Genomic DNA, 25,534 nt, shown 5'->3' with positions numbered 1-25,534 from the left:
GTTTTAAACGAGGCGGTCGGCGCCATGATGTATCACACCATCACGCTCACCAGGGAAGACCTGGAGAAGTTCAAGGCCCTGAGAGTGATCGTGCGGATAGGCAGCGGCTACGACAACGTCGACATCAAGGCTGCGGGCGAACTCGGTAAGTCCCCGGCGGTGCCTGCCGAGTGCCCAATGGAGCAGACGAGGCCAGAACTGAGACGGCTCCCTGCTGGGGTCAGCGCCCCATGGAGGGGCCTGGGGGCTGTGCTCGGTTGTCTCACTCGGGAAGGACGTGAGCCAAACAAAGCCACAAGCCTTCCCAGCAGAGGGGACCGTGTGAGCGGCCACAGCCCTGTGCCGCCGGCCAGGACCCAGCAACCTGAGGTTGCTCTCGCTGGGCGCACACCTTGGTGTTCCTGGGGTTGGGGGTGCCCTTTTCCGGGTCTCCTCCAGTCCTGGGGTGGAGCCATCTCCCCAGGGCGGCTGTCCGCACGGGAACCTTCCCGGGTCAGGGCAGTGCCGGGGGACCACTGCGCAGCGTCCCCCTGCCCACGCAGCAGATGGGCACCTGAAGGCGGGGCTCCCGGCTGCCTTCCAGTCCGCTGGCTGCACACTCCCCGAGGGCGGGCATTGGCATGGTGGCCTGGCACCTGATGTGGGCGCCAAGCATGTTGGAGCGTTGGCAGAGATTCAGGGGCCCAGTTTGAACATTTTTTAGCATTGCCCTTCTTTGGGATTGGAATGAAAACTGACCTTTTCAGGTCCTGTGGCCACTGCTGAGGTCTCCAGATTTGCTGGCACACTGAATGCAGCACTCTGAACAGCATCATCTTTTAGGATTTGAAATAGCTCAGCTGCAATTCCATCACCTCCACCGCCATCATCATCACCACCACCAAGGGGCCCAAACTTTGACCGCAGGGGTCCCCGGGGTTCTCTGGAGGAGCCGGGAAGGTCCTGCTGGATAAGCCCTTCTGAAGTCGGCATCCTTGCTGTCTTGAAGCATGTCGGCCCGGCACCTAGTATGCAGGCTGTGATCTGCCTGGTGCTCTGTGACCGGGAGGCTGAGGCGGGGACCTCCCAGTGGCCGGGAAGCCCCCCAGTGGCCAGGAACCCAGGCCTCTGAGCCCCTGCCTGCTCCAGCAACAGGCAGGAGGGTACACGCGGTGCCTGGCTCGGTCAGCTCAGCGTCACACCTGCATGTGACCCCCTGCACACATGGGACCTGATGGCTCTGGCCACAGCCCGCTGACACCCACCTGCCGCCTCTTCACCTGGCGCGCCCAGTGGGCTGGAGCTCCCCGATGAGGCCCCAGGCTCGGTTTGTTCCAGCGGTGAGCTCCCCTGCGTGCATCGGGGCCGCACCCAGTTCCTAAGCCGCAGGAGGAGTTTTATGCGCACGAGCGGGAAGCGGGAAACCTGGCCCCAGGGGGGCCTGTTCTGAGTGGTGCTGAGTCTGATTTGGTTCTTCATGAGGGCGCCGGCCTGTTGTGCAATCTGGAAGGCGGTCTGGGAGTTTGGGCCCCAGCAGGTCGGACTTGCCGCCCAGGTGACCCCCGAGGAAAAAGCAGGAGGTGGTCCCTGCCCCACAGGTTCTGTTCTTCCCCTCCCCATCCCGAGTGGGGTGCCTCATGGCAGGTGGCTCAGAAGTTCGATCTTGGTTTTTTCTGGGTGCCCCCTGGCAAGTCTCCAGCATCTCAGCCCTCTTCTCCGGGGTTCACTTGACCCCCTCCAAGAGGAGAAAGGTCATGACAGGGGTTTGGCCGAGGGGGCTCCCACGTCCGCCCCGAGTCACTCTCAGCTTCTCTTTGTAGCCACAGAGAAGCTTGGGGAGGATGTGAGCCTCCAGAAGCATGTCTAATGTAAACTAAAATTTTCCATTTTCCCCTGGTGCCAGAAGAATGTTTTTGTTTGAAAACAAACGTTCTTTGTGCTCTGGATGGAGCTGAGATCCCAAGTTTGAGCAGCGACTGAGAAAGTGGGGCCCAACTCCCCGAGGGTTCTGCACCCTTCCCTGCGCCCCTTCCTCCCGTCTCCAGGCGTGGCCCTTCGCGGCACGGCAACCCGCACATGTGTGCCATCGGGCTTCCTTGCCGGGACCTGGCCGTCCCTCTGGGGCGGGGGCGGGCTGGATGCGGGAGGCGCCTTCCAGTCCCAGGGGCTATGCCCAAATGGGGCTCCGTGGCCCTTACCCCACCGCCACCGCAGAGGCCAGCCAGGGGCCAGTGATGTTGGGCTGGAGGATGTAAACTGCCTGTCCGTGGAGGCCTTTTCACTGACCCCACTCCAATCTGATAAGAGTGCGGCTTCAGGGACATCTGCTGGGCCATTGGAAAGGGAGCGTTTTCAAATGTGGAATCTGCAGAAGGAGCCCGGGCCTCCATCCAGCCATCCTTTGTCTCCACGTGCCCTTCGCCGCTTGTTCAGTCAGCTGACCTGTAATGAGGACAGAAGAGCAGGTGGCCCAGGTCTGCCCCTCCGGACGATGCCCTGGGTTCCTGGCGTGTGTTCCAGGAGGGCAGCTCCTCTCGAGCGCGCCCTAGGGCTGGGGCAGGTAGCGGGCGTGTCGCCCCAGGGTCCGGGAAGGAGCTGGACGAGGTGGGCAGCGGCTGGCGAGAGCCCGGGCCCAGACTGCGCACCGTCGCTCTGAGCCTTTCTGCAGGCTCGCCGATCTGTCCGGTCTGGCCCAGGTCCGCAGGTGAGAGCAAAGAGCAAAAGCGGCTCCTCCTGGGGGGTCACTGAGACCCTGGAGCTCGGGGCAGCCCTCTCGGGTGATGACACAGAAGGGGGTGCTCCGCAGAGTGGGCCCCGTGTCCTGTCTCTGCAGGACAGCTGCAGATGCCCTGTGGCCCCACCCCTGACCCGGGAGACAGAGGTGGGCAGGGGCCCGGTGCCACAGCCCTGGTGTTTCCCAGGTTCCTGCGCCTGGGATTCAGGCGGACCTCTGCAGCCGGGCCGCCACGCTGGGCCGTTTGGACACCTGCGTCCCTCCTGGAAAGCTGCTCAAGAGGCCACCTCGGGCCTTTGTTGGGGCAGGGCCGGGGGGTCATCGCAGGCCTGCTGGGCAGCTGGAGGGGCTGTCCCTCCCCCCCCGACCTCTCCTCCTCCCACCGGTGAGGAAGGTCAGCGCCCAGGCCCTTCCCGCCTGAGACCTGGGGTAGGCCTCCCCGAAGGCCCCCAGTGCTGGCAGACCTGGCCTGCATCTGCGCCTCACGCAGACCCGAGGGCTCAGCCTTCCGCCGCGGCACCCGGCCCTGCAACGCTTTGAAAAAGCCGGTGGGCGCCTGTCGCTTGGTCTTCCTGCCCGAGCGGAACGGGGTTGGGGTCCACGGGACAAAGGTGGGGCTGGACCACAGATCCAGCCCAGCCACGGCCTTGAAGGTGTTCCTTTCCATTTTGCCTTTTTTAAAAAAACAAGTAATAAAACATTCGTGACTTTAGACTCTCAAGAGCACAATTTTTAACAAAAGGCCGGTCTCCGTGACCCCAGCCCCACCTCGAGAGCAGGATCTAGGAGTTTGTGCGTGGCAAGGAACCTCTCTGGGTCTCCAGGCCCCTCAGCCTGTCAGGAGCAGGCGCTGAGTGCTGGCTTCCTGGCACTGGAAGTGGGGGTGGTCAGAGCTGGCCCGCTGCTCACTTCACAGAGAGGTGGGTCTGGCAGTACTGGGTGGGCGGGAGGTGGTGAGCCAAGCCCTGGACAGCAGTCCTCCTGGGATGGCCGTGTGGCTGGAGACCCCCGGGCCTCAGAGCCGGAGGGTCTGTGTCTTCTTGGAGAACCTGACCCGCGGGGACGACACGCGCGCTGAGTGGCTTGCACCGGCCGACGCTGCCGCCCTGCGCTTCCCCACGGAACCCGGGGCTCTGATCCGCGCGCCTGGCCTTCTCTTCCCCAGGGATCGCCGTGTGCAACATCCCGTCCGCAGCGGTGGAGGAGACGGCGGACTCGACCATCTGCCACATCCTTAACCTGTACCGGCGGAACACCTGGCTGTACCAGGCGCTGCGGGAAGGCACGCGGGTGCAGAGCGTCGAGCAGATCCGGGAGGTCGCCTCGGGGGCCGCGCGCATCCGCGGGGAGACGCTGGGCCTCATTGGCTTCGGTACGTGCACCCGCCCACCGCCCGGGGAGGGGCTGCCGCAGGGACCCTCTGGGAGGCGGAGGCCCGGCCCTGGAACTCGGGCTTCACCGCAGCTGTGGCAGGCCGTCTTGGGCCAGAGGAGGGCCGTGGCTGCCTGGGCTGGGAGGTCAGCCGTCAAGGCTGGCTCGGGAGCTGACTCCCAGGGAAGATGGGGGCTGCTTCTGGAAGATGGCGCCTAATGGGTGTGGGGAAAGGGAGGCGGCGGCAGGAGGGCGTCCCCAGGGAGGGGCCGTGCTCCCTGACTGCCCCCGGGAGCAGAGGGTGAAGGGCAGGGGCACGCCTGGCAGCTGGTGCCCGGGTGGAAACCTAGGCAGTGGCCTGGGCACCCGGAGGTGCCAGGCAGGGGTGGGAGCAAGGAGTCTCTGAAGGATTTCCAGCTAGGTCAGATCATCAGCTTGGAAGACTCACCAGGGGAACCGTGAAACCCAGGTGGCCGCTCTGGGCGGGCCTGGGGCGGGTTAGCCGGGTGGGAAGCTGGGGGCGGGGGGCACACTGGGTGGAGAGCAGCCGGACTGCCCGGCTGTAGGCAGAACAGGGGCCCGAGTCAGACAGGAGGGGGCTCTGGCCACCATTAAGAGCCTCGCCGTGTGAGTGGCCCGGCCACGTAGAAGAACACTTGTTTCCATAGCTTCTGATTCCAGGCATCACAGCAGGTTTTTAGAGGGGTCGTTTCTCACGCTGTATCCTTCCCCATCGGCCTTCTGAAGGCCAGTCCTGTGATGCCAGCCCGCCTGCTCCAGGCTGTAAACCAAGCCCCACCACCGGTCACGGTGGCCCATACACACTGTTTCTCCCTGCTGACTCTGCTGGTCTCTCTGTAGCTTCCCAGAACTGCAGGAGGGGGCGTGGTCGTGGGCATCCTCGCCCCGCTGCTGCCCGCCGTCCGGGGCTGGAAGCACCCACTTGCCTAGGACTCTGCCCAGCTGCGGCAGCAGGCCCCCGGGTGTGGAGCGGGTGCCGCCAAACCCAGTTCATGCCACCATGTGGGGGCCTGGACGGGCCGTCCTGAGCTTGACCCCGGCCTGGGCTGGCCTGAGGACGGTGCTCAAGGCCAGCCTCCAGGTTGGGGACGAGCATGAACGTCTGAGGGAAAGCCTGCCGTCCGTGACAGCGTGTGTGTGTGTGTGTGTGTACACGTGCACACTAAGGCCAGGACAGTCAGGCTCTCTCTGAGACTGGGTTTTGACCAAGTCAGTCAGAGAATTCATCATCGGGTATTGTACAGCTTAGTCAGGAAAACCCCCTGGTGGAAAGATGAGGGTCTGTGAATTTGCGAGCGGCAGAGCCGTGAGACGTACCGGTGAAACTGGCCGTGAGCCTCAGCCCCTGGAGCCGCCACCCAGACCCCATCTCCCCTTAAAGCGTCAGGACGCGGGGCGGGGAGAGAGGGTGGCGGCTGAGGATCCAGGAAGCAGGGTTGGGTGTGAGCTCCCGGCAGCCGCCTGGTGGGTCGGTGTCCCGTGTATCAGGTTCATCAGGGGAGAGTCTTTAGGTCACCCTTGTTCTTCCTGGCCTGTCACGCCAGCTCCTCTGCCGTGTGCGGCTGTAGTTCCTGCTTCACTGTAAGTGGTGACCCTGGGGAGGGCTGACATGAGGGGTATCCTGGTGACCCCTGCGGCTGTCCCTCTTGAAGGGCCTTCTGGAAGCTTCGCCTCCAAAGCACAGCCGCTGTTCCCAGTGCTGCCCGTTGAAATGACGGTCCCGCTGGAGGGGGAGCCAGTCCACCGCCCACCGCCCTCGGGGGGGCCTCCCTGTCCCCTTACCCCCCTGCACAGTGGAGCGGTGGTCTTCCCACCAGGATCTCTTCTGTGCTGTCCCCGAACCGTCAGCCCCTTCAAGCATCATTCACACCGTTTTGTGTTCAAGCTGAAAACTGCTCTGGGAAGTAAAGAAGCTCCATCCCTGGGGGCTCAGTGGGAGTCAGGGAAGCCTTCGCGTCCTGTTAGGTGATGTCGCTGACTTGCCAGAGGGTCCGGCCCGCGCTCCTCACAAGCTCAGAGCCCCACCAGACCGGTTCCCCATGGTGATGAGTCCTCGGGCCAGAGTGCATCAGTTTCATTTTAACCCCCTTCATGAGCAAACACACCTAGTGGTAATTACATAAAACAGTCCCTGCGTGACACTGAGAGCAATGACGGGATGAAGCTCAGCTGCTGCGTAAGCAAACGAGGAGGGAAAGATAAACAAAAGGGGAGAGGATGCTGGTGGTCGGGAGGTAGGAGACGGGCACGTGGGGGCCACTAGGGTGTTAGCTCTGCTTATGTTTGAAAATGTGCATGATAATGACTGGGAAAAAAGCAACATCTGTGAGTAAGCCCAGTTGATAAGCATTGCATTGCTCACCCCGGGAGCTGGCCAGGCTTCTGCCCAAGTGACCCAGGAAGAAGTGCTGGCGTGGCATTGCCAAACCTTGGGTGTTCGATTCCTCCAGCAGCCACCACTGCTTGGGTCCAACTGCCAGCAGTCACGGCCAGCCCCAGGTTCCCGGTCCCAGAAGTAATGCAGGCAGCAGAGGTGGGGCGCACTCCGCAAGGCCCCCCAGTCTGGCGACGAGGAGCGGCAGGAGGGGCCGGCCTCACTCACCGGGACGCTCTCTTTCCGCACAGGTCGCACAGGGCAGGCGGTTGCCGTTCGAGCCAAGGCCTTTGGATTCAGCGTCCTATTTTATGACCCCTACTTGCAGGATGGGACGGAGCGGTCCCTGGGCGTGCAGAGGGTCTATACCCTGCAGGACTTACTGTACCAGAGCGACTGCGTCTCCCTGCACTGCAATCTCAATGAACATAACCACCACCTCATCAATGACTTCACCATAAAGCAGGTAAATGGAGACAGACACTGGAGAACTTCTCTCAGGATGAAAGGGGAAATGGGAAATGTCCATGGACCCACCAATCTCCACTGCAGCCCCACTTTCCTCCTGAAACCTCGGTACCGGCACCTCCCGAGGGGGCAGCATCTGCTCACCAGCTTCTCTCCCGCCCCCCCACCCCCCAGATGAGGCAAGGCGCCTTCCTAGTGAACGCAGCCCGCGGAGGACTGGTGGATGAGAAAGCCTTAGCCCAAGCCCTCAAAGAAGGCAGGATACGAGGGGCGGCCCTCGATGTGCACGAGTCGGAGCCTTTCAGGTTGGTTTGGGGAGACTGTGGAGATGTTTGCAGCTGGAACTCAGGATTCACACACAGGGACTTGTCGGACCCAGGTCCTCACCCGACTCCTCACTGTGAACTTAGGGCAGCTGCCCAGACACATCCTGGGGAGGAAGCTTTAGGGAGGAGGCTAAAGGACTCAGTTCTTCTAAGGGCTGTGCTGTATTCTCACTAAGGGTAAAAGGGCTGGAAGTTCTCCCCAAAGATCACCAGAAAGGGGGCAGGCAGAAAAATAGTGATGGGAGAGCAGGCTGTGTCCACAGCCCGACCGTCCTGGTGAGAGGCAGGCCGGCCAGTCCTCCATAGCACTGTTTCTTCTTCCCGAGTACTCCTGACAGTGTAATTACAAAGCAGTTGTATGAGTGTGTTCTAGAAGTCCCAAACCCCTAGAAACCAGACTGCAGAATCCCTGTTTTATCTGCATTAGCTGACATCCCCCACGGCCAGAAAGCTCCCTTTTGACCAGTCGGACAAGGAAGTGATGTGCACTCATCTTATTTCCTGTGTTTTTGTACGTTCACCCAGCTTTGCTCAGGGTCCCTTGAAAGATGCACCGAATCTCATCTGTACTCCCCACACAGCCTGGTATAGTGAGCAAGCCTCACTGGAGATGCGGGAGGCAGCCGCCACCGAGATCCGCCGGGCCATCACAGGTGAGCAGGCTTCAGACGCCGGGGTGAGAGGGCTTGCTGTGGGCAGGAATTGCTTTTAGGGGTCAAGTCGAAAAAATGTGAATGAACTGGGCCATGCTGCTTTCCCTTTCGTATCAGCCAATGTGAAATTTAGCGGGCCTGGAGGGGAAGCCGCCCTTCTATTAGGCTGAGGGACCCATATGGCTCAGACCCTGGAACAGGTCAAGAGCCAGCCTTGCCTATTAACGAGTCAGACTTAGTGGTGGAGACTTTGCCTTCCAGGGTAGGGTGTGCGGGTTTGATCCCTGGTCGGGAGCAAAGATTCCCATGTGCCTTGTGGCCAGAAAACCAAAACATACACAGTATTGTAACCAAGACCTTTAAAATGGTCCACATCAAGAAGTCTTTTTTAAAAGGAGAGAGACTAGCATGGTAGTTGTTCCCCCAAAACAGCTAAGTATAATATTTAAACTTCATTGTATGATTTCAATCATCTTATTCCAGGTCGCATCCCAGAGAGCTTAAGAAACTGTGTGAACAAGGAATTCTTCGTCACAACCGCTCCCTGGTCAGTAATAGATCAGCAAGCAATCCATCCAGAGCTCAATGGTGCCACGTACAGGTGAGGAGAGGAATGGCCGGTCCCTGCTCCCCGGGCTGGGGCTGGGGGCAGAAAGCCCAGCACTGGCGGGAAGTCCGGTCCCGTCCCCTCCCCTCACCCCTGGTTTCTGTGGAGCAAACTTAAATTTGGGGGCAGAGCCTAGACTTGGAATTCCTATTTTAAAGGATCCAGACTTTGAACCACTGTGCCAGGATATGATTAAATGTTTAGTGCGTGTAACAGGACCTGTACATGAAAGCTCCTGCTCTGGGCAAGCGGAGCTATTTCTTCCCAGGTCCCATGGCTTTATTTACATTTCACAGGTTCTATTAAAGTCCCGCTTGTGTTTTACCCTCATAAGCATTTTCAAGCCTCACTTGAGCCCAGCCCCAGACTGGATTCCCCAGTACCCTCTAAGGGTCACATCCTAATCTGGACACAGCACGGCTCCTTGGCCCCTAGGAAAACTGCTTGTGCTGGAGGGGCTTGCAGCTCACAGGGATCCTGTCTGTCAAGAGTCCTCTTGGATGGCCCATGACCAGAGTCACTGTCACAGGCCATAGGATGAGGGGTAGCATAGCTTCCAGAGGGAAACACCATCCCCTTTACCGCAAGTGTGAAGGGTTGCGTTACTCAGATCAATACTAAAGCCCCTGCCTCATAAGTACGTTCTGCCCTGAAAAAATGTGAATGTACTGAGTCACGTTTGCGCACCGCGTACACACATACAGCCATCCTTGTGCCTGCCGTATAAGACAAGCCCACGTTCAGCTGCCCTGCAGGTTATCTTCAGGGGGCAGGCCTCCAGCCCATGGCCAGCTCACCATCTCCCCTGCTACCATTCTGCATCTCAGGTTACAGGAGCACATGACCAACCAGTAAGTCCCACCTAGTAAGTGTACTTCATGCTGTCAGTGAAGTGGCAGTCGCTCAGTGGTGTCTGACTGTATAGTCAAACAGTCCATGGAATTCTCCAGGCCAGAACACTGGAGTGGTTGGCCTTTCCCTTCTCCGGAGGATCGTCCCAACCCAGGGATTGAACCCAGGTCTCCCGCATTGCAGGCAGATTCTCTACCAGCTGAGCCACAAGGGAAGCCCATGCTGTTAGGAAATCATTAAATCCATTGATAACAATAGACCCCGAGAACTCGAGTCTGTTTCATACAAAAATGCTTACCCAATGCAACACAGTTTCCCCAAAAACAGTTAGTATGGGTTATGTCATCTAAAAGCTACAAAATTAGTGTTTCACTGTTTATGAATTAGGAAATTTAAACACTGACATCTGTGTGGATTTCTCCTTGCTTTGGAGGTAAGAAATTATTATATTTATAGATATATATTCCATAAAAAAGGCAGAGCCAAGAGGTCAGCAACTTCCTGACCCTGAACTTAACCAGCCCTTTCTCTCGTGTGCTCCTCAGATACCCGCCAGGCATCGTGGGTGTGGCTCCGGGAGGACTTCCTGCTGCCATGGAAGGGATCATCCCCGGAGGCATCCCGGTGACCCACAACCTCCCCACAGTGGCACATCCCTCCCAAGCTCCCTCTCCCAACCAGCCCACGAAACACGGGGACAATCGAGAGCACCCCAACGAGCAATAGCAGCGAGTGACGAAAGGTAATCATTCAGATACACCTGGGACCAAGAGACAGTGAAAAATAAATGAACTAAGAGAAAAGGAATTTGACAGTCTTTTTAACTGATTTTGGACATATGCATCATTGACGTTGCAGTGTTACAACTACAAAAGAGCTAGAAGCCGAGACGTGGGAAAACTGAAGATGTCGTCGTCTGCTTGCGGAAGCGCTGAAAGAGACTAGGACGTGATTTATTAACGACCAACTTCTGTTATTGTGTGTTAAGTTTTTCATCTGTGCATCAAATCACAAAGAATAAATAGATCTTTTTCCTTTATCAGTCCCTTGGGCACAGGAGGTCCTGAACACCTTGCTCTAGAATGTTGCATCAAGAGTTCCAAACATCAAAATAAAATATTAAGAGGAAATCCCCACCTTATGACTCTAGTCCCTTCGGTCCACGGGGCTGGTTACCTCTTTTGCTAATAGGAAGATTAAATTACTACAAAATGGGGAGAAAGCTGTCTGCCTGTGTTAAGACACCGCAAGCACAGGATTGAAGACAGTACAGGCTCCTGTACAGAGAATTCTCTCCCATCTGAACTGCATACTGAGCGGGCAAGTTGATTGTGAGTTCAGTAAAACCCTCTGATGATGCAAAAAAAGAAAAAAGTATTAAGTTTCACAAGCTGTTTGTACTCAAATATATTTTCTCAGTTTCAGATCCTCAGCTATTTTATTGAGTGGAAAGTCTTGAACTGAAAGGGTTCAAGAAGAATAATGTTGCATTTCCTTATGTCTCAGGAAACACTTTTTATGGTAACTTGTCAGATTGTCTATGAACAAACCCACTTTTTTAGACATTGATAAAGTCTTCTTTTCTTCACGTGATATTTTATACAAGAACACTTCAGGTGTGTTATTAGATGTGACTGATTTTAACAAATCCTATTAGATTTGTATCAACTAGTTACATGTTATATTCATAGTCTTTTGTGAATCATCGCCTTTTTGTTTAAAAGATGGCCTATTTTGAGCCTTTGTATAGGTACATTCCTGTTTTTGTGACAAAAAAAAAAAACCTTTAAAACTGTCCCAAACAGAAAAATAATGGCTATCAGAAATATGTTTTGTTTTAGTGTGAGTTACCGTTACTGTATTTGTTTATTGTAAAGGTGGACATTTAGCGTTCAGTGCAGTTTTCAATAAAAAGTAATAAAAATTTCTGTTAAGCTTTGAAATTCAAGTACATCTCACTAATGTAGAAGTTCTCTCGAGATGTTAACTGCATTTTCAATTAGCCCCTTCCCAGGTTCAAAGATCAACAATACTTTCCTATCTATTTCATAACCAGACTCAAGAATGCTGGTAATTACCTTCATGTGATAAACCAAAACTTCACACATGTCCATCCTTAGGAAGAAATGGGTGGGTTAGAACTAAGGCAATTCAAGAAACAAAATTGGTCAAGTTTTAGTTTTGATTTTAATTTACCCAAAAGTAAAACTGCCTGACCCAAGCATTAATGCAGGAAGGGAGGTGAATCTCAAAAAATTGTTTGTAAATGATATTTACAAAGAAATGTTGCAAAATAATTAACATCAGTCATTTTCATGTGTTAAGAACTTTCAGTTGATTTAATGAGTGTTCCTTTCTTAAATAGCATTAAATCCCTTTTGTAAATGCTGGTTAAGTCCAACAAGTCCAGATATCAAACACCTTTACAACTGCCCCGCCTCTTTCCATTAAAAAAAAGTCATGGCAACTGAAACATAAACCTCCTCACTCATTTTAAGGTGGTGGTCCCATCCCAACTCTCCCATGAAAAATTACATTAAAACCACCTGACTGACGTGGATCAAGGTGGAACGCATAGTTACTAACCTATATCATCACTCCAGGGAGCAGAGCGGCGGTTCACTGTCATCTTCATAACCACTTGTCAAACGGGTAATCTGTGCGGGGATGACATTTGCACACCAAGGAGACCCCAACTGCCTACACACAGCAGTATTCCCTTAACACAGACTAGTCTGTCACAGGATGAGCCTAAGAGCCAAAAACATGAAAAGGCAGCTCCAAATCCATGGCTTTTAATTAGAACAGAAACCACCACACTATTCTCCCAAGAAGAGGAACCGTAAAGTCAAGTCCATACGGTTAAGGTATTAGTGTCCAGTCAACCAAAAGACAGAGTTATCTGTCACCCCGCCACATGGAATCTGAGAAAGGACTGCAAATTCTGTCTTGGGACGATAGTTATGGCTGTTTGATAGTTCAAGAGCTTAACAGAGCACTGACTCACCAGCCAATCTGCTGTGAAAACCATTTAAAGCTCCACCCCGGCTGGAGCCTAGGAACTGGAGTCATACATACATACACACACACACACACAGTTCTTTCCCACAGGGAAGAATGCTGTACCTGTTAGGCTAGATGTGGCCAGGGTCCCTGGTCTATAAATAAATAAATAAATAAAGAGGCACCTCGGGGGACATACGTCGCTCAGCAGACACAGCGCACGGAGGCCGGAGCCCAAGCTGCAGCTCCCCAAACAGCACTAACTGTCCTGGAGACCCTAGCCACCAGACGCTGCTCCCTCAGACCTTTCTCTTTGGCTTCTTCAACTGGCTTAACCGCAACCGGAAATGGGTTGTCTGGCCACTACAGAATTCTCCCTATATATGAAGATCATATATATGAAGTTCATAGGGATGCTATGCTAAGTAGTCAGAATGGCAGCCTTCTAAATCCTTGCTTAATTACTGTCCAAAACGAAAGCAAACCAGAATGTCAATTTTGTAAGAAAACATCAGCCCCTTGAAACAGTAACATACCAATATTATATCAAAATTCATTTATATGGAATCCAAATGCAAATATTTTTCCTGCAAGTTTTAGCATGCAGCAGCAGTGATTCTTTCATCCTGGGAACGCCTTTCAAGGAGGGAAGAAAGAACTAAAGAAATGACATCTCACAGGTATTTTACTATTTTTAGTATTTCAGCATCAAATCTGAGGTTGTGCACATTTCAATACCATCTAAATAGAACTTAGAAGAAAACAAGAAGCAAATATTTAAAGGTTTTCACAGCCTTTTTATCAAAGGGAAAGAGAGTGTGTGTGTATGTGTGTTTGAAATTCCTTGCCACATCAATACTCTACAAAGTGCTTATCAGGACACTAAGTCTTTCTGTGTTCCTGAGATAGGTCTGAAATTTTTACCCAGTATTGAATGTATACCTGAAGTGGTCAAATAATACTTTTTATAGAAAGTTTTTCTACCTAAGATTATAGTTATAACTTTAAATAAGAATGGCCACAATTAACCAACATGCAAAAATTCTCAGGTTACTCACTGAGAAATTCATTATACAATGCATTTAACCACCTTACTGCATTCTTAAAATCTTTATTCTATTCTGAACGGAAATTCGCAATTAGCCCAAGCAAAGGCATGCCTTTCTAACACAATTTGCTTAAAGCAGAGTTGATGATAAAGAATCCAAAGACCCTCTGCACAGCAACTTGGGAGTCTAATGTCCACAGAGGCAAGTGAGCAGATTTCACATAATTCATCCAGTTCGAGTGGGCCAGCTCCCCAACTGCTGCCCTAATGTACATCCACGGGGTAACTACTCACAAGGAGACTGCTGCCCAGAGTCTGGTGGAGGAAGCCTCAATTTAAGAGCACTCTTCCAAACAAATAAATACCTAAATACTGAAAGGCGGCTTATCAGAAACTGAAAAAGACAAAATAAGAGAAACCAAAACCCTTTTCCAAACAAGGGAACGATGTCTACATGAAGTTCACTCAATAAAAAATTCTGACTTTCCTTACAGTTTGTTCCTTAAAGATTTGATTTTATTGGGCACAACAGGAGCTAAATTACTAATGAAAAATAAAAGCTTGTTTTTATTTTTATGTTTTGCTATGGATAATTTGTACAAAAAGTTTCCAAATCTCTAACGAGCTCTAGTAAGACAGAATGTAAAATGGATCTTTTAAGATGGAAGTAGAATGCCAGGTTCTACTTTAAAAAGAATTATCTCAAAGGAACAAAGAGTGACCTGCCATGTGCTTTTGGAGGTGCCCATGCTGGAAAAACTTCTCAATAATATGAAGATGCTGGTACAACTTGTCCTATTACACAACTTCTTACACAACCACATGCGTTACATTTATAGACAGATTTACAATCTGAAAGGAAAAAAGCTCTGTCTTAATAAAATTAGTTTTTTTCTTTTTTACAAACTGTAGTCCAAAGCTCTCTGTCTCCTCATGCAGCAGACACATCGGCTCTGTTGGGTGTGGATCAGAGGAAACCCTTCCAAGCAGATGCTGCCAGGTTCGCTTCACTCCACGCTGTGCGCTCTGCTTGGAGCAACACACTCAGGTGGGGTCCCCCACAGAGCGGATACCCTGGTCTTCTGTTCTCAGATTTTTTTTTTCATTCATCTTCATCATCTTCGTCTTCCTCTCCATCAGACAGGGATGTACAGGGCCGGATCTGCCGGTAGCGGTCAAGCCATTTCTCCACCATCTGCGTGACCAGGGGGTGATTTCGCCGCCGAGAGCTCTTCTGCATGGCCACGAGAACGCCCCCCTCCGTCACACAGCAGTCCAGCCACTCCCGGAGCAGCTTCTCTTGCTGTTCCTCGTTACCTAGCTTTGAGAGGGACGTGAAGAAAAGGGAAAAGAATGAGACAGATCAGAGGCCTGACAGCAACAATTTCAGAGAGACCTACAGCTGGTATGATTAATCAAAGGGCCAGAGCAACGAAGTATTTCGACATGGTTTCTACCCTCATCAATTTTATGTTTAAAGCCTTACGGTTAAATAGGAAAAAAATATCAACTTGAAAATTCAGACAAACCTAGAGGGAAGAACAGCCTAGTGATAAGTTCCTTTGTTTGATATAACGGCAAAAAGCAAGTGTTATCCAATAAATTGATTCTGGCAAAGAAAAGACTAGAAAGAAAAGCTGCAGCTTCAAAAAGAACAAGGTAAGTTTACTCAGAAAGTTGTGTATAGGGTGAAGTTACAGAAATTATCTATGAATTTTTTTCTTAATGTAATGCTTATAAAAGTTTTGTAATAATTCAGTATATTAAATAAAAGAGCAATACTTTTTATGAGAAAATGGGTTTTCTGCGAGTGTTCTTTCACACCTCACCACTTCCCTACGGCTCCAGGGAGCTCCCACCTGCCGCTTCCACCACTGCCCAGGTACCTAGTCTTACCTGAGCAGCCAGTGCACCTCTTCTGCGCACCCAGAGTAAAAGTCAGAAAGATTTAAAGAGACTGCTGACGGCCGCCCCGTGGCCTCAGCCTCCTCTCCCCCCTTCACCCAGTCCCCACAAGCCACAATGGCCTTTCGATTACCTCTGCTACAACTCTCCTCCCCCAGTTTTTGCAAGACTCCTTTCTCTTGAAGTCTCAATTCAGGTGCCACCTCCTCAGTGACACCTTACCTTACCCCCAGCCAGTTCAGTCACAGACACCCTGCACCCCATCCCTCCCTTTCCCCCTCACCCCATCTTTTTACTTCTCCTCAGCACTCATCACTACCTGAAGGCATGGACTTTTATCTTCACTGCTTTATCTCCACACAACACATCCTACACAGCTGTTCTGAAAAGGTAAATTTCAGTCTGTCTGACCAGTATTTACAGAAAGTGATGACCAAATTCAAATTCAAAACTGAAGTGGTAGTACAGATAACAACACACCTTAAAGACACACAAGGCTGGGTTCTGGCACAGTGCTGCTTTTAAGTAGTTAATTCGAGAAACAGGTGTCTTACCTCCTGAGCAGAAAGGAAGTGCACATGGAGTAACTTCCTCTCACTGTCAACCAGAGGCAGAAATGTGATGGTGACATCATCATCGGTGTTCAGGTTAGCACCAGCACCTCGGTTACCATAGCCATCATTTTCCATGGCAACCAAAGCAGAGAAGTGGCCCCTTGTATAGCCCAGAGCAATCGGACTTTTCCAACAAAAACTCTGTTCCCACAACAAAGGCAAATACACACCTGGAGAGAGGGAAGAAAATCACAACGGGATTTTCGGGATGTGACTGCAATGTGCCTTAAAATAATAAACAAGAAAGTTCCAAAATACTAATGATAATGGTTTACCTTGAAACCGAGTATATCCTAAAGTTTCTCCCCGAAAACTTTTATAATATTTTACTCCATAAACTATAATTGGTCGTCTAAGAATATGTGCTAGTACAAAAATGTGGGTCTGCTCCAAACTTGCTCCAGGCTGTACAGAACAAAACAAAAGAAAGAATTTCTCTTTAAAACATCCACTACCACCCTGGAAAACTGACATGTATAAAATGCTGCCCCTCCTTCAGCACACTATCTCCATTCATTAAAAAAAAAAAAAATACAGTAATACTACTGTCAAGCTAAAGAGTGATTCCTCAAATAGGAAAAGTCCAATAAAAGAAATCTGCAAAGTTTATATACAGATATCCTTTGCTATCCAAAACTCAAGAACAGATTTGGTTAAATATTGATCTGAGGAATAAGAGATTAAGACAGCAAAGGAAGTTTTATTTATATAACTGCCTTCCGGTTAAGTTCCTCATGAAAGTACTACCTACAACAGGGACCTCCGGAAGTGAAAAGATGAGCTTGACTGTCTCACAGGAATACAAACAGCTTGCAAATGGCCACATCACCTAACACAAGAATACTCAACTGGTCTCCTTCCCTCAGCAAGGATTCTGACAGCACCTTTATAGCAGGTACATGTCTGAGACATGTGCCAAAGGGTGAACCCCGCCCAAATGGCCCAAAGACAGAAGGGACTTCCCTCACAAGGTACTAATGAATTATGGTGTTTTCTGCAAAGAAAAGAAGTGATTTGTTGTGCATATACATGAACTTTACAGTTTAGTATATTAATGAAAGTGAAAGTCGCTCAGTTGTGTCCAACTCTTTGAGACCCCATGGACTATATATAGTCCATCGAATTCTCCAGGCCAGAATACTGGAGTGGGCAGCCTATCCCTTCTGCAGCGGATCTTCCCGAGCCAGGAGTCAAACTGGGGTCTCCGGCATTGCAGGCAGATTCTTTACCAATTGAACTATGAGGGAAGTATATTAATAACACTTCATAAAACTAGCATGAGTCTGATGACAACTCAACACATCTATGCAAGTTCATTCCAAATCACTTCTGTCCACGGAACCTTCTCCTTGGCCTTCCTCACGTGGACAGAGCATCAATGCGGGAGCCCCCAAAGACCACAGCTTGATCCTCAGGGGCCTGAGGCCCCATCAGCACAGGAGTGCCCATTATCAGTGAGGGATCTTGACACGGAACAGGAGCTGACCATAGGTGGGTAAAGCAGGCATAAAGCCGCCATTTTTTAAATTTTTATTTGAGTACAGTTTATTTACAATGTTGTGCTAGTTCCTGCGGTAAAGTGAAATCATTTATACATACACATACATCTACTCTTTCTTAGATTCTTTTCCTATAAAGATCGTTACAGAGTTCCCCATGCTATACAGTCGGTCTTTAGTTATCTATTTTATATGTAGCAGTGCGTATATGTCAATCCCCAAAAGCTACCTCTCCGTGAGGACAACATAACTGAAGAGCAATCTGAGGAAATAGTTAAGAGGTTAGAATCACCAAGTAAAACTTTCGTTTTGACAGCTTTTTAATCACTTAATATATAAACATACTGCCCTCCCTGTTCAGCAGTGAGGCCTATGGTCACAGAGCCAATAAACAGCAGTCAGTGGAAGCCGAGTCACCTGATGCCAAGTCCACGACTCTCCTCTGTACACCCTGCTCTGACGTGGTCTCACTGTAAAACCACGGCATGCAGAGCAGCTGCCTCACTTTCTTCAGAGAAGCAACATGCCTGGAAGCATTCTTACCTGACTAGCAAGAGACAGTATAAATGCCCAGTCTTCTTGCCACTGTTCTTCTCTCAAGGAAAAATGTAAACCAAAGCTCTGAGAATACCAGGATTCCCAATCTTTCCAACGTGTGTAAAACCTAAAAAGCAACACAGTAAAAAAGAAGCCTTTCTATAAACAGTTCATTTAATGTTCTAATCATTTATTTAACATAGTCTTTAAGCACTTCATATGCAGAGATTTAATAATTCATTTTACCTGGCTTGAAGTAAAAGTTTCAAATTAAAAATGCCTCCATTCTGCTAGCAGACATTTTTTAACATATCTTCAGACATAATCTGATTCATCACCCACCAAACTTTCATCAGAACTTCAAACACTAATGACAAGAACTGCTGATTTCAACTGTATATTACTGGTTTACAAATGAAAAAGAAAAACACTCAAAATCATCTGAGAGTTTGGATAAAATCAAAGACACTTTACTCCATTAATGAATAGTATCCACTACTTGGTCACAGACTTAGAAATAGCCCATGTGTTTACGAGAATATCAAAATCACTTCCTCGAGATTTCATTACATAAAATTATTCAAATGTCACATAATAAAAAAATGCAACTACAAAAATAATCCCCTCTTTATGCTTAATACCTCTTTAATACTTCAGCCTAATAAATCATGAAGATTAAAAATCAAACTAGGCCACTGGTAGACTGAATTACTAAAACAAAACATTCTTTTTCTTTATAACATCAAATATATACAATTAAATAAACCCAGATATAATTACATTGAAAACTATGATCCACTGTCTTACAAACAAGCCAGCAAAAGCCTCTGAAGACAGATTAACCAGTAACATTACAAACTGTTAACCAGTTTGTAACATTACAATCCTCTCACATGTAATGAACTATAAATCCCCAATACTTCTTTGTACTTGAAATCTAGGTGAAAGAATCAAAAGATCAGAAAACATTCTCTTGCTATTGTTGAAAAGTTAAGGTATTAAATGTCTTAGTGTCACATGTTTCTTTAACTTAATGCAGGGTTTTGTAAAAAGTAAATTAATGTTATTTTACATTTAAAATAGAATGTAACAGAGGCTTAACTCTTGATTAGAAAAAAATTTTTTTCTATTTCCAGTAACCACAGGTTTTTTCCTGTATAAGTCAGGAATTAAGTTTCAATGCCAAATGTTTAAAAATAAAATATAGATATCCCTCTTTTAAAATACCCAAGATATACAGAAATATATTTTAATGCACAAAATGACAAAATACATTGTTTTGATATCAGTTCAGGAGAATTATTGTGAAACAGAAAGTTATTACAAACTGAAAGATGTATGTGATAAGAAATTTCTTGGTTAGTGCCTAAAATCATTTTAATATTGAGACAACTAAATTTGCCAGAAATGATGACTGCACTCAAAACTAAAGAAGACTGCAGAATAAAGGGGTTCAAAAATATATTTTAAAATCATACCCACCACACAAAGACCTAAACTGTCAATCTACCTGGCTCAGACATGCACACAAATCCAGGAACATGAGACTAAGACAGACAGCAATACAAGTTTGGCTTAACATTCAAAAGTCAACTTCAGGATCATGGATGATAAGACTCAACAATTTATTTGATAATACTCCCCAAATTAATCTCCACATTCAGTGCAATTTCTATCAAAATCTCAGAGAGCTTTTCTGCAGAAGCTAGAACCTAAAATTTACCTTGAAGTCCAAAGGCTTCAAAATAGCAAAAAGAATCTCAAGAAAAGAAGGATAAAGTTGGAAGACTTTAATATTCCTGATTTCAAAACCTACCACACAAAGCTATAATCATCAAGACAGTCTAACACTGGCATAAAGACAGACATATAGATCAACAGGAAAAAACAAGAGTCCAAAAACAAACCTTTATTTTATGAAAATGTTTTTCAACAAAAGTACCAAGTACTTGAAAGGAAAAAAATAAAATAAATTAAAAAACTGTAAATAACTATAATAAATATGTTAAGGGCTCTCTAGTGGAAAAAGACAGCATGCAAGAACAGATGGGCAATTTAGACAGAGAGATGGAAATCCTAAGACAGAACCACAATGAAATTCCAGAGAGCAAAAGCACTAACAGAAATGAAAGTATCTTTGACAGCTTTATTAGTAGACTGGACTTGGCTAAAGAACCTCTTAAAGATACATCAATACAAAACTTCAAATCTAAAAAGAGAGGATAACATGGACAAAAAAACAGAAGAATAACTGTGGGACAACTACAGAAGGCACAACATATGACGTCACAGACAGTAAAGAGGGAGGAAAAGTAACAGGAAGAGATACCTGGAACAGTAAGGCCTGAGAATTTCACAAATTAATGTCAGACACCACACCACAGATCCAGGAAGCTCAGAGAAAACCAAGAAGGAAAATCGCCAGAAAAACCACACCTAGGCGTATCATTGGAGAAGGCAATGGCACCCCACTCCAGTACTCTTGCCTGGAGAATCCCAGGGACGGGGGAGCCTGGTGGGCTGCCATCTATGGGGTCGCACAGAGTCGGACACAACTGAAGTGATTGGCAGCAGCAGGCATATCATATTCAAATGACAGAAAATTAACGAAAAAAGTCCTGAAAGAAGACAGAGTATAAAAAACAGCTACCTATAGAAAAATAAAAGAAGTATAAACAACTTCTTGGAAACCATGCATAAAAGCAAGAAGAGAATAAAGTGAAATATTTTCTAAAGTTGAGGGGAAAAAAAAACAGCAACCTAGAATTCTATGCCCTGTGAAATTATCCTTCAAAAGTAAATCAGAGGACTTCTCTGGTGACACAGCAGGTAAGAATCCACCTGCCACCACAGGAGACACAGGTCTGAGCCCTGGCCGGGGAGACCCCACACGCCGCAGGGCAACTGAGCCTGTGCTCCAGAGCCGCATGCCACAACCAGAGGCCCCTGCTCCCAGAATCTGCGCTCCACAGCAAGAGAGGTCACCACGAGGAGCTCCTGCGCCGCAACCAAGAGGCAGCCCCTCTCGCCACAGCCAAAGAAAGCCGCATGTAGCTAAGAGACCCAGGACAGCCAAAAATAAATAAAATCATTTTTATTAAAAAAAAAACTAAAATAGAAACACATCCTTTTTCAGACAAAAATGGAGGTAATTTGTTGCTAGAGACCTGCTTCATAAATATTCAAAGAAGTTCTTTAGAAAGAAGGAAAGTTAACACAGATCAGAAATTTTGAACTACATAAAGGTCTTGATCAAGAAATAAATTGAAAATTAAAACATTTTATTTTTTACTCTTAATTGATCTAACAGATATTAGTCTATTCAAAATAATAGCAACAATATATTAAGTGTAAAACTTGATATATAGAGAGGCACAATACTAAGCTACAAATCATATTTCTAAAATAACTGATTTTTCCCATTTGTATTACTCCCACCTGGCTCTCTATTTGGATTGACACGTCAATCAAAGACAAGTACGATGTTCCATCTTAAGCACCTGAGTCAGTTCAAACCACAGGCACTCAAGAGAAAAGCAGGCTACTACTACAAAAAAAATGGCCTATCTTGAAGTGATGGGGGAGGGGTTTAAATAAAATTACTTTCTTCATTCTCATTTAGATATTTTATATGATGTAAGAGAATGTCTCATCCCACCTGATTTGGATTATAAGCAAAGGAAATCCTAGCAAAAAAAAAACTGATTTAAAAGGGGACTGCACAAGTGACATGCTGGCCTTGTCATCCTACCTTCTAATAGTAATAGCCATTTAAGACCCCAGTCAACAAACCCGTCACAACTCAAAACAGTCACCACTGTAATGCTTATTCAGTAAGGCTAATAAATTTGACCCACGTCACTGAAGCTCTCAATCTATGGCAACATGTCCTCCCTCCCCATCTAATAATCTTCATTCCCTCTCCATCCTATCTCCACCTTAAGATACTGAAAAAGTCGTCTGTGTGATCACTATAACCCTTCCTACACCTTAACTGTAAAACATCAGGTGAAGACCCCATACGGCCGGGGCTGGAAAAGGTGGTACCAAGAGAAACATTATTTTCAGAAGCCTGCTCATATGCTGGCTGAAATACCCTTTTAGAATTAAGGCCTCCATTCCTGAAAGATCTGTTGCAACAGCACTTACCATGGTTGCACTCATAAGACCCAGGTCTTCCCCACTCTACCAAGCCATCGAGCCCATTGTCTACCTAAGATTATGGCACTCGTCTACTTTCACATTAAACTTTTGAGACTTCAAATGACTCAAAACTGAAATTTCAGTCCTAACATTAGTTACCACCGCTGAAATTTACAGTACACTTTCAACCTTACAGCAAAGGCAGGATATTATCACCAGAGGAAAGACTCTAGGGCTGCCTGTTTTAAAGGACTTGCAAAATGGTAGATTTACCAAAACCCAGATCTAGCTTCCAGACTGAGCACACCCAAAGAACAGATCCATCTTTCCAGGGCAGAGACACATTAATCAAACCTACAAGGCAGACCTATAAAACCACAATACCCCGAACGATTATCACCTCTCAGGGTGGGCAGGCCCACATAAACAGCCAAAGCACGAGGATGTTGTCTGATGAGCACACCACCCAGTCCAGAGAAGTGAGACAGGACGGACACCTAATGGCATCAGGCTTACCTGGCCTGATGAGTCCACACCACAAAAGGAAAGGTATTCCCCACAATACCAAATCAACCCACAGCAGTGTCCCTCCACTAAAGGGCGCAAAGCTCTCTCCACTGGACAAAGGTTAAATGACTAAACCATCAGATAACTGAGTCAGTGTTGACTTTCTTACATGTGGTAATGAGGATGTGATTGGATACTAGAATATCCTTGTTCTCAAAAGAGATAGTGAAGGAGAAAGCATCATGGTGTCTAAAACAAATTGTTTCTATATTAATATATAGAGATGGAGCACACACAGGAAAATGTTAACCATCAACAACTGATCAAGCCAGTGAAGAAGATGCTGGGGTCCACCAGACTGATTTAACTTTTCTGTGGATTTGAAAATTTGCAGAATTACAAAAATGTGGTCTTAAGCGTATTTGTCACAGGAAGAAAAACGTATAATACATAATCAATATAATATCTTAAAGTTGAACAAAAATACGAAATAATAGCTACTTTAATTTATGAGCAAAGACTTTCCTATATTTAATAAGACCACTACCACAAATTCAAATGTTTCTATTTTAAAGCTTAGCAAAACATAAAAACCACTGCAATGTTCAAAGTGTCTCAATGTCTAAAATGTAAGCTTCCCCCTCCCCCAGTTTCCATTAAAAAAAAAAACAACAGACAAAAAGCATCCAACCACTCTAAGGACAGGTTTCAGCAAGTGTTCTCCTGGATTTCAAAAGGGAAGGATGTGAGCTCACCAATGTGAACAGTCATGCAGGCTGTCATGCAGGGCTTTCCGAAGCACCGAGTCCTTGTCGTAAATGCCCCAGGTAGCTTGTAGTACTGAATCAAGTAAGCAGTCTCCTGCAGTCCGGTTCCAAAGTGCATACAGTCGACTGTCCAAACGTGTAGCCAATTCCAATGACCAGTTTATAATTGGAGATTCTTCTTCTAACTCTATATGAGGAATTTAACATATTGATATAAAACATAAATAAAGGAATCTAAAGATGATTCAAAGAAATGGGAAGATATCCCATGCTCTTAAGACTCGAAGAATTAATATTCTTAAAATGGCCACACTACATAAAGCAACCTAGAGATTTAAGGCAATTCCTATGAAATTACCCAAGACATCTTTCACAGAACTAGAATAAATGATCCTAAAATTTATATGGAACCATAAAAGATCCAGAATTGCCAAGGCACTCCTGAGAAAAAAGAACAAAGCAAGGGCTTCCTTGGTGTCTCAGTGGTAAAAAATCTGCCTACCAATGCAGGAGACATGGGTTCGAGCTCTGATCTGGAAAGATCCCACATGCCATGGAGCAACTAAGTCCGTGCACCACAACTATTGAGTGTGTCTGTGCTCTAAAGACCAGGAGCTACAACTACTGAGCCCACGTGCCACAACCAGAGCCACGGGAGAAGCACCACAGCAAGTCCACACACAACGAGAGCAGCCCCTGATCTCCAACAGAGAAAAGCCCGCACAGCAGCCAAGACTCAGCACAGCCAAGAAATAAAAAAAGAAAGAAAATTTTAAAAAAGAACAAAGTAGGAGGTCCAACCCTCCCAAACTTCAGATAAGACTATACAGCTACAGTAATCAAAAGAGCATGGTATTCACACAAAAAAAGACACATGGCTCAATGGAACAAAACAGAGAGCCCAGAAATAAACTCACACACCTAAGGTCAATTAATCTTCAACAAAGGAAGTAAGAATATACAATGGGAAAAAAACCTCTTCAACAAGCGGTGTTGGACAGCTTCATGTCAATCAATGAAGTTAGAACACATCTTCACACCAAATACAAAAATAGGCTCAAAATGACTTAAAAGATTCAAATACATGACATCAGAAAACTCCTAGAGAAGAACAAAGGCAAAACATTCTCTGACATAAACTGTACTAATGTTTTCTTAGGTCAGTCTTCCCAGGCAATAGAAAAAAGCAAAATAAATAAATGGGACCTAATCAAACTTAAAAGCTTTTCCACAACAAAGGACACCATAAACAAAAAGAGATGACAATGTACGGAAGGGAGAAAATATCTGCAAACAATGCAACCAAAAAAGGGCTTAACTTCTAAAATATACAAACAGCTCTCATGCAACACAACCACAGAAAAACCACCCAACCGAAAAATGGGCAAAAAGACCTAGCCAGGCATTTCTCCAAAGACATACAGATGTCCAAAAGGCACATGAAAAGATGCTTAACAACGCTAATTACTAGAATTATGCAAAGCAAAACTACAATGAGATACCACCTCACATTGGTCAGAGTGACAATCATTAAAAAGTATACAAACACAAATGCTGGAGAGGGTGTGGAGAAAAGGGAACACCCTCGTGCACTACTGGTGCAGCCACTATGGAAAACAGTATGGAGGTTCTTGAAAAAACTAAAAAAAAACAGAGCTGCCATATGATTCAGCAATCCCACTCCTGGGCATATATACCTGGACAAAACTGTAATTCAAATAAACAAATGCTCCTCCTATGTTCATAGCAACACTATTCACAATAGCCTAGACATGAAAACAACCTAAATGTCCCTTGACAGATGAATGGATAAAAACATGTGGTACATATATACAATGGAATACTACTCAGTCATAAAAAAGAATGAAATAATGCCATTTGCCGCTACATGAATGGCCTAGAGATTATCATACTAAGCGAAGTCAGAAAGACAAATACCATTTGATATCACTTGGAATGCAGAATCTAAAATATGACACAAATGAAATTATTCAGGAAACAGATTCACAGACAGAGAATAGACTTGTGGTTGCCAAGATTGGTGGGGGTTTAGAGTGGAAGTTTGGGGTAAGCAGATGGGAACTAGTATATATAGAACAGATAAACAAGATCCCATTATATAGCAT

The 25,534-nt window shown here is 47.2% G+C and overlaps 2 protein-coding genes across 12 annotated transcripts in view; one reads left to right on the top strand and one right to left on the bottom strand.

Moving 5' to 3' along the window:
- CTBP2 (C-terminal binding protein 2) overlaps positions 1 to 11,328 on the top strand; it is a 168,682-nt gene extending 157,354 nt beyond the window's left edge. For 7 of the 8 annotated variants that reach the window (XM_065923513.1, XM_065923514.1, XM_065923515.1 and 4 more), the window contains 7 exons: positions 1 to 145; positions 3,879 to 4,085; positions 6,731 to 6,945; positions 7,122 to 7,252; positions 7,799 to 7,926; positions 8,410 to 8,527; positions 9,931 to 11,328. In XM_065923513.1, the coding sequence (XP_065779585.1) occupies positions 1 to 145; positions 3,879 to 4,085; positions 6,731 to 6,945; positions 7,122 to 7,252; positions 7,799 to 7,926; positions 8,410 to 8,527; positions 9,931 to 10,111 (1,125 nt within the window). In that variant the 3' untranslated portion in view covers positions 10,112 to 11,328. The remainder of the gene's footprint in view (positions 146 to 3,878; positions 4,086 to 6,730; positions 6,946 to 7,121; positions 7,253 to 7,798; positions 7,927 to 8,409; positions 8,528 to 9,930) is intronic. The other variant, XM_065923519.1, reaches the window with a different exon arrangement.
- Positions 11,329 to 11,553: 225 nt separating this feature from the next.
- Positions 11,554 to 25,534, bottom strand: part of ZRANB1 (zinc finger RANBP2-type containing 1) — a 72,826-nt gene continuing 58,845 nt past the window's right edge. For all 4 annotated transcript variants that reach the window (XM_065923509.1, XM_065923510.1, XM_065923511.1 and 1 more), the window contains 5 exons: positions 23,397 to 23,595; positions 17,998 to 18,118; positions 16,231 to 16,360; positions 15,896 to 16,125; positions 11,554 to 14,757 (listed from right to left, as the gene is read on the bottom strand). In XM_065923509.1, coding sequence (XP_065779581.1) covers positions 14,539 to 14,757; positions 15,896 to 16,125; positions 16,231 to 16,360; positions 17,998 to 18,118; positions 23,397 to 23,595 — 899 coding nt within the window. In that variant the 3' untranslated portion in view covers positions 11,554 to 14,538. The remainder of the gene's footprint in view (positions 14,758 to 15,895; positions 16,126 to 16,230; positions 16,361 to 17,997; positions 18,119 to 23,396; positions 23,596 to 25,534) is intronic.

The sequence above is a fragment of the Muntiacus reevesi genome, chromosome 2, assembly GCF_963930625.1.
Source record: "Muntiacus reevesi chromosome 2, mMunRee1.1, whole genome shotgun sequence".
Classification (NCBI taxonomy): domain Eukaryota; kingdom Metazoa; phylum Chordata; class Mammalia; order Artiodactyla; family Cervidae; genus Muntiacus; species Muntiacus reevesi.
This window is presented reverse-complemented; position numbering and strand designations above follow the sequence as displayed.